Consider the following 13,071-nt stretch of genomic DNA (forward strand, 5'->3'; position numbering starts at 1 on the left):
ACACCCTAATCAGAATCAGACTTTGTCCTCTCACTTTCAACTAGCCTACCTTTGTAGGGTATAGGGCAGGCCTAGGCTACTGCAGCTCATTCCTGTCCTTTAACTCTTTTTTTATATGTATTTCCATGACATTTTACAATCGCTAATCCGGCAAGGACGTGTAGGCCTAGGCTACTTCTTTGAAAATGAGTGAACAACTGCATAAAACCATTTACAATATTGCTACACTGAAATGATTTGGTAAGAACGCACCAATTAAAGTTTAATTTCACTACTAGGCCTAGTTGCGCGCCTCTGCTGGAAGTCAATGAACCTTTTCCACTAAATTCAGAAGGGTCTGGTGTCATCGAGGCTACAGTTACCCATGACTGCTTACGAAAAGTTCGTTTGCAGAAGCTGCATTTCAGTAGGCTACGCCTACTACTTGTTCAATTGAGCCTTGCAATCACTGGATGTACGTGCGCGCCCCCGCTCTACAGCGACAAGATGGCGGGTGCCGCCGGATCAGGTTAACGAATATAAATTTTTCTTTAAATATTGTTGTGTCCGTAGAATCATATTGCATTCGAACTGATTGGACATCATTTCGTCTAGTTGTTGGTGCATTGATATAAGAAGCACATGTATTTGTCCAGAAAAGCCCGGAATATATCCCAGTCGTTTCACAATGTGGGTGGGTTGCTTGCCTCCGAACTTGCCTTGCTGCTGCCGGGTGTCTTGCGGCACCAACAAGCTGTTGGCGGTGTGCAAGTGAAACGCTCGCAGCTGGGCGTTAACATGTGTTGCTATTTGCAGGTGGTTTGTTTGATATAACGTTGACGTGATATTGTGTTATTTATGGTTAAAATACAATGTTGTTCAGATTGTGGTCATCCTCATATGTACTGGAAAGCTAGCTAGCAGCTAAATAGTTAGCTTATTCAACTGCAGCGTCATGACAGACCGACACAACCTGCAGAGCGAGTTGCTTAGAAATGCATTAATTCTCAAATGCGTGTCTTGCACTCAATGAAAATGACTGTTACAAAATAATCAATGCGTTCCATTAAGTTATAATAATCGGTCTGGTGTTCGAATGAGTCGCACTGTGCGGTGTCGAATGTAGTTCTGTGTACTTCATGGGAATCCAAGGTTTTGTAGTTAATTTGAATCGGTAATTTATATGAAATTATTTTAAATCAAATTGAATTGAATACGTCTTGTCAGTTCGCTTTTCGGCACTGATTAGTCTGGGATCAGCTTTTTAGTGTTGTGCATTCCTCTGGAGGGGATAATGTGAACGATTTGAGTTAAATGTTAGTTCATGGACCAGGACATGCAAATGAGAATCTTGCACGTTTGTATTGCTTTGTTTCGTTTAATTGCTGAATAGAGACCTGCTGTTCATTGTAATGCATGGCTGTAGTCTGTGAACTGAGGAGTCACATGGACAGGCAAAACACCTCGAGTCAGGTGGCAGAAACAAGGAACTGAAGGAAGACTCAGCAGTTTTCAGTCTCTGTAATATAACCTGTAAACGAACAAAAAATGTTTCATATGTTAAATGAATTTATAATCTCTTGCTGTATCGCTAGGCCAAATCCTCTTTCATCTGAAAAGAGAGAAAAGAGGCCAAACAGTACACCCTGACTGCAGTATTCTTATCGGTATGCCCTGTGTTCCATTTTGGATATGCCTGGATTCTCTCCAGGAGGTTCCCCCCCCCCCCCCTCTGCAGAGATGTCCAGTTCACAGTTGAACAATTTAAGTGTCTATGTTCTCCCCAGGCATCAAAGTTCCACGAAACTTTCGGCTTCTTGAGGAGCTGGAGGAGGGCCAGAAGGGTATTGGTGATGGGACTGTCAGTTGGGGTCTGGAGGACGACGAGGACATGACGCTCACACGCTGGAATGGAACCATTATAGGCCCCCCCAGGGTAAGGCAGGCCCTCACTAAACTCACTCTCAGTCGCTCATGTTAGTCACATCTCTGGATCAGAGTGGTGAGCCATAACTTGACCCATGGCAGTGTGGTCTGCATTTACTTTAGCGTTGGTGTTCATTAAACTGTTCTTTCTCTGCCTTTCTTAGACAATTTATGAGAACAGGATTTACAGTCTGAAAGTGGAATGTGGACCGAGATACCCGGAGATACCCCCGTTTGTCCGATTCCTAACCAAGATAAATCTGAATGGCGTGCACAACTCCAATGGAGTGGTGAGTTCTCCTTATGTTGTAAATTCCAGTGATTGTGGGTTTGTTAACTAGGCCTACCCATCACATAACCTTTTTGTCATTAGTAATCTCTTACTAGACCCTCTTAATTCACCCTTTTAAGAACCCACTCGGCATACTAACTAATCTGAATTGTGCATTGGATCATCTCAGCCCTCAATGGTCTTCCTACAGTGTGCATACTTGTTTATGTTGTTTGCTATATTGGCTGCACTGTAGGAATTAGTCACTCTTCCCTCCTTGAGCAACTCTGAAAAATGGCCAGCGATAGACTGTGGCTTTCACAGAGAGTATAGAGGTCCTTTTGTCTATGGTTGGTTGTTTTGCATGTCAGTCAAAGAGGTCCTTCTTGTCAACGCAGACAGCTCCTCCTGAATAACTTAATTTACATAGTGCACCAGAACATTTACTGAAGTGTGTGTATAGAGAGAGATTTTAGATAGATATACTGTATATGGCTACTCTTTAGGGTGCTTCTTTTGATAAGAACAAATTGGGATTGCTGTCTTTCTTAAGAGCATCCTTGGTTTGTGTTGAAATTCAGCTTTTAGATTCTTTTTTTGTCCTGACTCGGGTAGGTTGACATACGTGCGGTGTCCTCGCTGTCCAAGTGGCAGAACTCGTACAGCATCCGCGTGGTTCTGCAGGAGCTGCGGAGACTGATGATGTGCAAGGAAAACATGAAGCTGCCGCAGCCCCCCGAGGGACAACTCTACAGCAACTGACCCCTCGTCCCCTGCCCCCTGCTCTTCGTCCAGACCCCCTAATCTACAGGCACCTTCCTTCCATACTGTTCAGCTCACTTCTACAACACATACACACATACGCACACACACTCGCACACAAAAACATATTGCATGACACCACTCATGCACACAGACACATGACGTCCCACCGGCATATGTATGCACAGACTCTTCCAATTTTTTGCAAGACTCTTGAAAAATGAAAACAGATCCATCCTCAATACCCTTGCCCTGCTTCCATGCTATGCCCACTTCCTTTTTGCTGCAGCAGCCACTGAGCGCTACCCCCAGCAGGAGACTTCACTGGACAGAAGAGATGGATGCACAGGCGGGCAACACCCCCCATGCAGACCAGACATTATAATACGGAAAAAAAAGAAAAGCAAATACTGTACATCTTACTATTTTCTTTTTTCTTTTTTTTAATCTTTATTTGTTATACATGCAGATTGTGAAAATAACATAAATGGTCTTATTAAGTGTGCTTGTGTGTGCTGTGTTCTTTGTAGTGGTGAAGGTGGTTTCAGATGAGCAGGCAGCCTCAGCAGAAAGTTAATGACATTTTTATTCACTGTCAAAGATCCAGCTGACCCATTTAGGTCTCTTGAAAAGTCATCAGAATTTGGACAGAGCCCTGCAGTTCATGTGCCTCGGTCACTTCTGAATGCGGACATTTTACTTAGAGACCTGTGCTTTTCAGACTATTCTTAGCCTAATCTGGCTCCTCATATAGAACCTGAGATCAGGATCAGAGGTCAGCTGTTCCACAGCTGAAGTTACACACAGTTTAGTGTACCGAGGTCACTGTTGGTCACTACTAATACCGTCTGACATAATAATCCTATGTCCTACAGAAAAGACATTACATTCATACATTTTGCTTTTGGTGATTTTTAGATGGACATTTTGGACGTTTTTATAAGTTGTTTATACCTGAACAAGACAGACCATAGTGTTGTAGAGGAAAATCATATACGTAAATACAGTGATGAATTATTTATGTGTATGATTTATGAGATCTTTATCGCATAGGAAACATCCAAGGTTTAGGTCATGGCCACCTTACACCAAACAATTTTGACAAGATTTGGGAAAGACTCTTGAAGGATTGTAGTCTTTTAACTAATGCCCCCCATTCAAGCTTTACTGAAAAGACTCCAATCTTTCAATAATCTTTCCCAAATCTTGTCAAAGTTGTTTGGTGTAAGGTGGCCATTAGTTAAAATTCAAATAAAAGAGCATTCTCCTTTGTATAATATAGAACTATTCTACAGGAGACACAATTGAAATGCTTCATTTATTACAGTGCATGTATGTGTATCTGCTTTTCAATATGACCTGGAGATAGCATGTTTCAATGCTGGGAGACTTGAATTTGAATTCGGCTACAGGGATGAGATGGTACACGGACCAGTTTTCCCATGTGAGACCTCTGTCACTGTCTTGACTGTCCATGCAGTGGCTGGCATGCACATTTTAAATAAATCCAGTCCAGTGATTGCACTGTCTCCTTGATTATATGTGAACAAAATTATGAGAAACTTTGATGCAGCAATATGGATGATTAAACCTTTAGGCATGGATTGGAAGTACAGACTGGCTGTCCCCCCTGTGGAGAAAAATAGAATGGCAGCTTCTGCTGATACAGGCCAGTAATTGCATATACAGTCATGGGCTCAAATGGACCTCCAACCCTTTGCCTGTGCAAGAATGTCTGGAAGGACCTATTGGTGAAGTTGACATTTGACCTCCTCAAGGAGGTCAAACACATTTAGCACATTTGTTTGTAAACACATGGAGTGTAATTTGTGTGACAATTAATGCAGCCAATAATATAAAAGAGTCTGCTAAATGAATAAATGTAAATCTAGTGTAGCAATATGAACACCGTTCACACAATAGGGGGAGTCCCTGTAGTATTGGATTTGGATGCGTAGATCATGCAGTAATTGAGTATATCAGCTTATGAACGTCATAACGTTCATGTGTGGGCAGCCGTGGCCTACTAGTTAGCACTTCGGACCTGTAACCGGAGGGTTGCCGGTTCAAACCCCGACCAGTAGGCAAGGCTGAAGTGCCCCTGAGCAAGGCGCCTAACCCCTCACTGCTCCCCAAGCGCAGCTGTTGATGCAGGCAGCTCACTGCGCCGGGATTAGTGTGTGCTTCACCTCACTGTGTGTACACTGTGTGCTGTGTGTGTTTCACTAATTCACGGATTGGGATAAATACAGAGACCAAATTTCCCTCACGGGATCAAAAGAGTATATACTTATACTTATACTTATACTTATATAACCCAATAACTTGTGGATAACAGGTAGATGCCTGTCTGCTGACTGAAATGTTATACACACCATACTCTCAGAAATAAACTGTGTCCTTTTCAATCATAATGAGTTGAATCATGATGACGATCATTGTAGCTGAACATTTTTGAAAGAGGTTGCACTTAGTACCTTTGGCCTCCATTTATCTGTGTGGCAACATTGCTCCCTACTTCATCACTGAGTAAAGCACATTGACAGATTGAATAGTAAGATTGCCAAATATATCAAATGTTTTTTGATCGCTTTGATGCATTTCTCAAATCAACATTGGCACAACAGTGAGTGTATTTCCTGAAACAGTTTGAACAAACTACACTAAATTACCTAAGACTTAATGCTTAGTTTATGTCTCAAAAGCAAGGATTTGAGCCAATCTCAAAAGCCATCATAAGGACAAGTTCTTGCACCTTCCTTATACGAACAGGATCATCAAAATGCTTAGCCATGCTATCAATATTGTTGTTACTCAGCAACCATTTTCTTATGTAATGTTTGTACTGTAGTTTGTTGCCAGATCTGGCATGTCATTCATTGTCGAGCAGTAAAAAATACCTTTTTTGCAGAACAGCAATCCTTTCCGAAAAAGTGAAACAGTCGAAAATATACTTGACAGATTACAACTTTTGCATGTAATGACTCAAGCAATGAACTAATGCCTAATTTTTTTGGAGGTAGGACTAGAGAACCTGTATACATTCTGACTGTCATGACTGATATGACATATGATAGCAATTGATGATGTAAAAAACAGGCGACAATTGTGCACAAAATTGCATATGTGACAGAATTTGCTGTTCGATGTACTGAGAAATTCCTTTTATGATATGCACAAGGGACTGTGACTAGTTTAGAGAATTTTAATTCTAATTCACCAAAGTAACTGAGAAAAACTGTAGAACATACCTGGAGGGACAAAAGGGACACGGTGGGAATCTTATTGAGTTGGGAATGTTGCCTTCCCGATGTAGTGTTTCAAGTCAAAAGTAAGAGCACAAAATTTAGTGTGAGAGAATACAAAAGTATTGCAAGAGGACGCAAGATGCAAAAGGAGCTCTAACATTTCCTTCTCTAAAACATAATTCCTACCATGGCCCTTTGGGGGCTCCGTAGTACAATACTTGAGGCACAATGGGATTTAATTTGGGAGACAGAAAATGATACATCAATGAATATCCCAGAAATCAGGCATAAGGACTACAAGCATGTCGTTTGTAAACAGTCCCACAAACAATGAATTCTGCCGCATTTTTAATTACATATTTGTCTATAACAAAAATGGCCAAAAATATCAGCAACCTTTTCACAGAGATAGATAAAGATAATTATTAATATTGCTGCCACCAACACTCAAAGATTTTTATTGCACAGGGTTGGAATGTTCACCAGAATACCCTGTGCAGTGGTGGTGTATTATTTGGTCTGATCTAGAATTTGGGTGAAGTGTTGCAAGGTAGATAATGGAGCTATTTTGACAACAGACACTGCGCCAAATTTTCCCACATGCCTGGAGGAGGGCGTAATTACACTGTACTTCCGGAGACATTTCAGAACCTTTCCCCCAACAACAGGAAGACTTCTGACACGCAACCATTCTTCTTCTACACCCCTCTATCGGTGCTCTCACCCAGCCAGGTGATTGGTTCCTGTGGCCCAGATTAGCACGTCTTCCTCCCTTAACCCCCAGGAGAGCCCCTTACTCCTGATCCAGACCTTCAGGACCTCACTACTGCAGTACAATACACCTATCTTAGACAAATACACCCCCACAATCAGGGCTTGTTGTTGGCATGGCTTGTTGCTCACTGGAAATGAGTTGCTCATACTCTTCATTTGTGAAGTTTTCTGAATGAAAATGAGTGACTTCATAAAATCCTGTATGCAGTGACGGTATTTTCTCATTTAAGATTGAGATGTTGTAACCCTGTAAGTCAGGCCTAATGTGTTATTGTGCTCTCACTCTCCCTGATGCAACGTTATTACAGACGCCTCAGAAATAAACCAAGCAACAAAAAATATTATTTTATATTTTAACAAAAAATATTATACCCCAAAACAGAAAAAGTTGGGACATTGTGTAAAATGTAAAATATAAACAGAATGTAATAATCTGCAAATCTCTTAAACTCATATTTAGTTGCAAAAAGGACACAGACAACATGTCAAATGTTGAAAATGACAAATTTGACTATTTCATGGAAAGTATATGTTAATTTTGAATTTGATACCAGCAACATGTTTTAAAAAAGGTTGGGACAGGCATAAAAAAGTTGTGCAATGATAAAGAAAACAAAAGGAGAAATGTTCGATAACTAATTAGGGTAACATGATTGGGTATGAAAAAGAGCATCCCAGAGAGGCAGGGTCTCTTAGAAGTAAAGATGTAGGGGTATTCATCACTCTGTGTAAACCTGTGTGCACAAATGATGAAACAGTGTAATGCTTCTTAACATGAAATTGTGAAGTATTTGGGGAGCTTCTCATCTACAGGACATAATATTATTGAAACATTCAGAGAATCCAGAGAAATCTTTGTAAACAAGGAAAAGAGCTGAAAAACAAATTGACCATGGTATTTTGGACCTCAGATGGCACTGCATCAAAACCAGACCTGTTTCCAGACCTGTCATTGTATGGACTCAGGAAAACCTCTGATAACCATTGTCTATGTGCACAGTTTGATACTCAATTCAAAACTGCAGCCAAAATTGTAACAGCCAAAATTGTATTGAGACTTGATACAGAAATATCTGGGCCTGAGCTTGTTTAAAATGGACTGAGGTAACATGGAAAAAGGTCCTGTGGTTAGACCAATCAAAATTTGCCATGCTTTTTGGAATCATGGACTCATCTGGGCTAAAGAGGAGAGGACCTGAAGTATCCAACCTTTACAACTTGTTTCAGTGCTCAGTTCCAAACCCAACATGATGGTGTTGGAGGTGCATTAGTGCCTACAACATGGGCATATTGCTCATTTGGCAAAGTACAATCAATTCTGAATAATGTACATATTTTGAGCAACATATACTACCATCCAGCCAATGTCTATTCCAGGGCAGACCTTGAATATTTTAGGAACCAATGCCAAAATGAATTCTGCACATATTTAAATAGTATTCCTCCATAGGAAGAGTCCAGGTGCTAAAATGGCCTGTCTGCAGTCCAGATTTGGTTAGAATTAGGTGCATAATGGAATGAAAAACATGACTAAGAATACCCCATACTGTTGAGCAACTGAAATCCTGTATCGAGGAGTAAGGGAGTAACATTTCATTCTCAAAACTCTAGCAAATGGTCTCCTCAGTTCCTAAATTTACAGATTTGTGTTAAATGAAGAGGTGAAGCAGCACAGTGCTAAATATGCACCCAACTTTTTTTGAAACATGTTGCTGGCATCAAATTCAAAATTAACATATATTTTCCAATAGTCCAATTTCAACATTTGATATGTTGCCTATGTCTTTTTGCGGCTAAATATTTAAGGGACTTGTATATCACATTCTTTTTTTATTTGCATTTTACACAATGTCCCAACTTTTCCTGTTTTGGGGTTGTATTATATTTTTTGTAGCTGCTGGACTGAAACCTCCAAATGAGCTCAGGACCTAGTGAAACCAATATAAAAAGTGTGTGTGTGTGTGTGTGTGTGTGTGTGTGTGTGTGTGTGTGTGTGTGTGTGTGTGTGTGTGTGTGTGTGTGTGTGTGTGTGTGCGCGCGCGCATGCTTGTGCATGCTTGGTTTGTTTTTGTTGGAGTTTTATTGGAGGCTGCAGGTCAGGTCAGCATTGTTGGTGCAGCTGAGCCCTTACAGAGAGTTTAGATGTATCAGGGGGGTGTTTGTGAAAGTGTCTGCTTTGATGGCACCAGCTCTGGGAAGCCTCCGCAAACATGCAGACCATTTGGTTTCCCCACGGAAAGTGTCACTCAATCACACTCAGCATCTGCAAACTGTTTGTTTAAAGATAAACCCATTACCCCACTAACTTACTTTTAGAACACCACTGGGTCAGCCCTGCTACTGAGAAAAATCAACCACAAATATTTAGGTCATTTTCATGAGAGAATAAACATTTGTTTTTATATAGTAGCCCACAGGGGACCAGGATATAATGGCTTCAATAGTCATTAACTGAGTAATAGGCGTATAATGGATCTCTTGGCCAAAGTGAAAGTGTGAAAAGTGAATGCCTCTTTTTGTGACCCTTACAGTACAACAAACTCCAGTAGTCTTTATCTTAAATGGGATCTGATGAAAACCTCATGATGAACAGAAATTAAAGTGAATGGTAACTCTGGACACACCAAACAGACAGACAGACAAAAAGATAAATAGATAGATAGATAGATAGAGAGAGAGAGAGATAGATAGATAGATACAGAAGATAGATAGATAGATAGATAGAAACCACACACGCTGTGAGTGACCATATCTAATGATAAGCTGCAGGCTATCTGAGGGAAGAGACCTCATGTAGAGAGACCTAGCAGCTCCTCCCCTCAGAAGGGTCAAATAAAAAAGCCACCTCCTCAGACTCTGTTGTCATACTTTGTGCCAAGACACGTGGAATAACTTGAGTAACATTTTATGGTAAATCATTTGAAACTTTGGGACATTTTTTATGTCGAATATAGTTGAACAGACACGTTATAGCTAAGACATTCTTTGCGTTTTGCTTTTTTTTTGCAAGAATCGCAGTCATAATGGCTTTCACGATGCTGAGGACAATCGCGTCCCACTACTCTTATGCGGACTTAAGTTTAATGTCAGATGATGATGAGAACCACAGTGGAAGCGACAGCAGTTCAGACCAAATGTATGGATGCTACGCTGTTGCTGAGAAGAAGCGGGGAGCTGCGCTGATGCCAGGCACTGGGGGGATAGTAGTGGTCAGGCAACGCAACTCGGCCAACGCACGGGAACGCGAACGGACACAAAGCGTCAACACAGCCTTCACCGCCCTCCGAACCCTAATTCCAACGGAACCTGTGGACCGAAAGCTCTCCAAAATCGAGACACTTCGCTTAGCGTCAAGCTACATCTCTCACCTCGCCAATTGTCTGGTTACTGAAAGTGGGCATCTGGAGGGCCAGCCATGTCTCAGTGCGCCCGTGATTGAGGGAAAGCAGCCTCGGACCATCTGCACCTTTTGCCTGAGAAACCAACGCAAAGGGGTAAGAAGCCCACCAACTTTTCTTTACAGCACAAATACAATGTAGGCTACTTACAGTGCGCACACCCAAGCGTACCCAAGGTGTGCGGCAAGTTTGGAAAGGGCATTGACTCAAGGCCAGGCCTAATTCAAATGTGTCTTAGCGCTCATATTTGCTATATGTTAACACAAATGACATGGACAAGCCCAGAAAAAAATGTATTGGTGCTGTGTTTCAACCAATTATTTCCTCTTCTAGGGGAAGGACGGAAAAAACTGTCAGAAGCTACACTGCAAGACGCGTATCAGTCAACGGTAGACTAAAGAGAAGTTCAAGTCTACAACCTACTTTATGTCTTAAGCGTGGCATCAGCTCTTCAGGTGGACATCATGGAGGATCTCATCGGATACAGTCCACCAGCTCTTCCACAGAACTGAATAAAGCTGCATCTCACTGGATTTAGTCAGCCCATGAGCTGTCTGGACCTCTAAATGAATGGACTATCTGTGACTATTTGAATGCAATCCTATTTGTTGTGATTTCAAGGATTAATAATTATGTTTTTATTAAATATATATATATTTTTACATGAGGATCATTGTCATTTAATGTTGCTTTCCAATGTTGCTATGGTCAAAAACATTAACATGAGATCATCTTTTTAAAATGAATGAATTTTAAAGAAATCGAACTGAAGCTCAAAGACTCATTTACAAAGTGTAAACACCTTGTGCTTCTGTGGTTAAAAAAAAAAGGTTGGCCATATTGTTGTTTCCATGTGTTCATCATGTGATGTTTAGGGAAATGGCGGATTGAATTCTATTTTCTGAGCATTTAAGACGGTTTAAGAAGACATGAAAGTTGTATGAACCATTTTCTGCTTTTCATGTGTCACAGGCAAGAAAACATGAGCAACCGTTTTAATGAGTTACAATGAAGTCACAAGACAGATTTATGCCGGTCTGCTTTTGATTAGTCACAGCCAATAATACCTGTACTTTTCAGCCTGAACCCACAGCTGCTGTTGTGTCAAAGGTGTGAGTCACTGATCACTCTGAGAGAAAACATGTGGAGGGAGAGGAGTGAGAATCAAGAGACCATGGAGTATGTGTGAGTGCATGTGTGCCTGGTTTGATTTGAGAACCCCCATGGACATATTGTCTCCTGTGTATGAGGTAAACTGATGAAATCGTCCAATCGAATAGCAGATCATGAATCAAGACTCAGTCAAAAGTTATCCACCGTGTCCAGACCTTTGCAAATGCATTTGTTTGTGTGCATTTTAGCAGTGTGTATAAACAGAAAACGTATGAACGCAGTTTGTCTCCAGCTCAATTACTTGAGGTGTCAAAGTGTCCTAAAAGTCATGTCACCTTTCCATGGACCATTTGACCCCGCAGCTGCCATGGATGGTTAGGGTCTCAACCTATCGCCTTGGCCCTTCGCCCACAGCAAATTGCTCCCAGGGGTCCCCGCCACCGGAGGATGTTGTAGAGCTGCAGGAAGGAAAGCATTTGTGTGGACGAGCCCTGAGGGACAACTCCTGAGGTGTCTGGGTCCTGGCCAGTTCTGACATCATGTTGAGCCCTGTTCACTAGTGCATGCCTGCCCCATTTAAATCTGGAGTGGGAATTCTGTTTTCCAAAGGGGACCAAAACACAACAGAGCAGATAAGTTAACTGAAATTACTGGGGTTAAAGGATATACACACGGCTGGTTTGTATGGTGTATGTTTACAACCCCACTCTCACTCCTTTCATATTTCTTAAACATAGATGTGACAGTATGGAACAAGTCTATCAAGTTTATTCTAAAGTGTTCTTGTCACATTATTCCCTGACTTTATTCTTCCTAAAGGGTCAGCAACATGAGGCACACTCTTCCTCCATCGAACATGGTAATTATCATAATACGTGATTGTAAGCTTATCTTGCTGCAAGCAATGCACCATAATGACCATAGTGCACCATGTAGCTTCTGAGTGTAACAATTATTCCAATCACCAAATCAGATGCATATAGGCTATGCATAATAAATCTGCTTCTGGACCACACAATGGCTTGACAAATCTTGGAAAATATTGGATGGAACAAACACCACTGTTCTGAATATTGGGATGTATCCACCCATCCCATGAATAATGGCTATGCTTATAGACAAACTTCTGCCATTCATTCTTCAGAGGTACTAACACTAACATTTACTCAACATAGAAATGAGCATGTAAAGCACATAAAATGAACAACATCCAGTGGCTATAGCCTATTGTTACTGTTAGGCATTGTTTCCCTGTGGTTGTAGGTGCAACATAATTTTTAATGACAGCATGAGCTAGTGTCAGTGAGGTTTATCTGATTGCAGGGCATTTCTGGACTTCCCTCTTTTTTCGTCCGTGAAAATGAGAGGTTGTCAGGGATCCATTGGGCTAAGATGGGGGGGCAGAGGTGAAAATTCCCAGATCCGGTGATCCCTCCCATTCTGTTCAAATAATAAAACAATACCCCGGGGCAAGTTCATGTCTCATGGGAGGATCAGCAGCAGCTACCTTCCTAAAAAACGGAAACAGGAGCATTGTCACTGTTCTCAGTTTGAGCATAGGGGTCATGAAGTTGAGGGGAAATTGCCAAGTAACACAAAT

The 13,071-nt window shown here is 41.4% G+C and overlaps 2 protein-coding genes across 6 annotated transcripts; both read left to right on the plus strand.

Moving 5' to 3' along the window:
- The first annotated feature begins 437 nt into the window (after positions 1–437).
- On the plus strand, positions 438–3,443 carry LOC121706388 (ubiquitin-conjugating enzyme E2 variant 1-like). 5 transcript variants are annotated; one of them, XM_042088072.1, is made up of 5 exons: positions 1,220–1,336; positions 1,575–1,646; positions 1,767–1,915; positions 2,070–2,195; positions 2,792–3,443. In XM_042088072.1, exons 1-5 carry the CDS (start codon positions 1,294–1,296, stop codon positions 2,936–2,938), a joined length of 537 nt encoding a protein of 178 aa, XP_041944006.1. In that variant the 5' UTR covers positions 1,220–1,293; the 3' UTR covers positions 2,939–3,443. The 5 variants fall into 5 exon arrangements, with proteins under 5 accessions (XP_041944008.1, XP_041944007.1, XP_041944010.1 ...); XM_042088074.1 differs by lacking the exons at positions 1,220–1,336; positions 1,575–1,646 and adding an exon at positions 438–508; XM_042088073.1 differs by lacking the exons at positions 1,220–1,336; positions 1,575–1,646 and adding an exon at positions 538–673.
- A 6,398-nt stretch (positions 3,444–9,841) lies between these two features.
- LOC121706391 (transcription factor 15-like) lies at positions 9,842–10,829 on the plus strand. Its single transcript, XM_042088077.1, has 2 exons — positions 9,842–10,454; positions 10,692–10,829. The coding sequence occupies exons 1-2, from the start codon at positions 9,984–9,986 to the stop codon at positions 10,749–10,751; spliced, it is 531 nt and encodes a 176-aa protein (XP_041944011.1). The 5' UTR covers positions 9,842–9,983; the 3' UTR covers positions 10,752–10,829.
- Positions 10,830–13,071: the final 2,242 nt, after the last annotated feature.

The sequence above is a fragment of the Alosa sapidissima genome, chromosome 4 (genome assembly GCF_018492685.1).
Source record: "Alosa sapidissima isolate fAloSap1 chromosome 4, fAloSap1.pri, whole genome shotgun sequence".
NCBI classification, from domain to species: domain Eukaryota; kingdom Metazoa; phylum Chordata; class Actinopteri; order Clupeiformes; family Clupeidae; genus Alosa; species Alosa sapidissima.

Coding starts and splice junctions, on each gene's coding strand:
- LOC121706388 (XM_042088072.1), top strand. CDS start 1,294: ATGTTAGTTCATGGACCAGGACATGCAAATGAGAATCTTGCAC. Junction 1,916..2,069: donor CCATTATAGGCCCCCCCAGG/GTAAGGCAGGCC, acceptor TGCCTTTCTTAG/ACAATTTATGAGAACAGGAT. Junction 2,196..2,791: donor TGCACAACTCCAATGGAGTG/GTGAGTTCTCCT, acceptor TGACTCGGGTAG/GTTGACATACGTGCGGTGTC.
- LOC121706391 (XM_042088077.1), top strand. CDS start 9,984: ATGGCTTTCACGATGCTGAGGACAATCGCGTCCCACTACTCTTATGCG. Junction 10,455..10,691: donor TGAGAAACCAACGCAAAGGG/GTAAGAAGCCCA, acceptor TTCCTCTTCTAG/GGGAAGGACGGAAAAAACTG.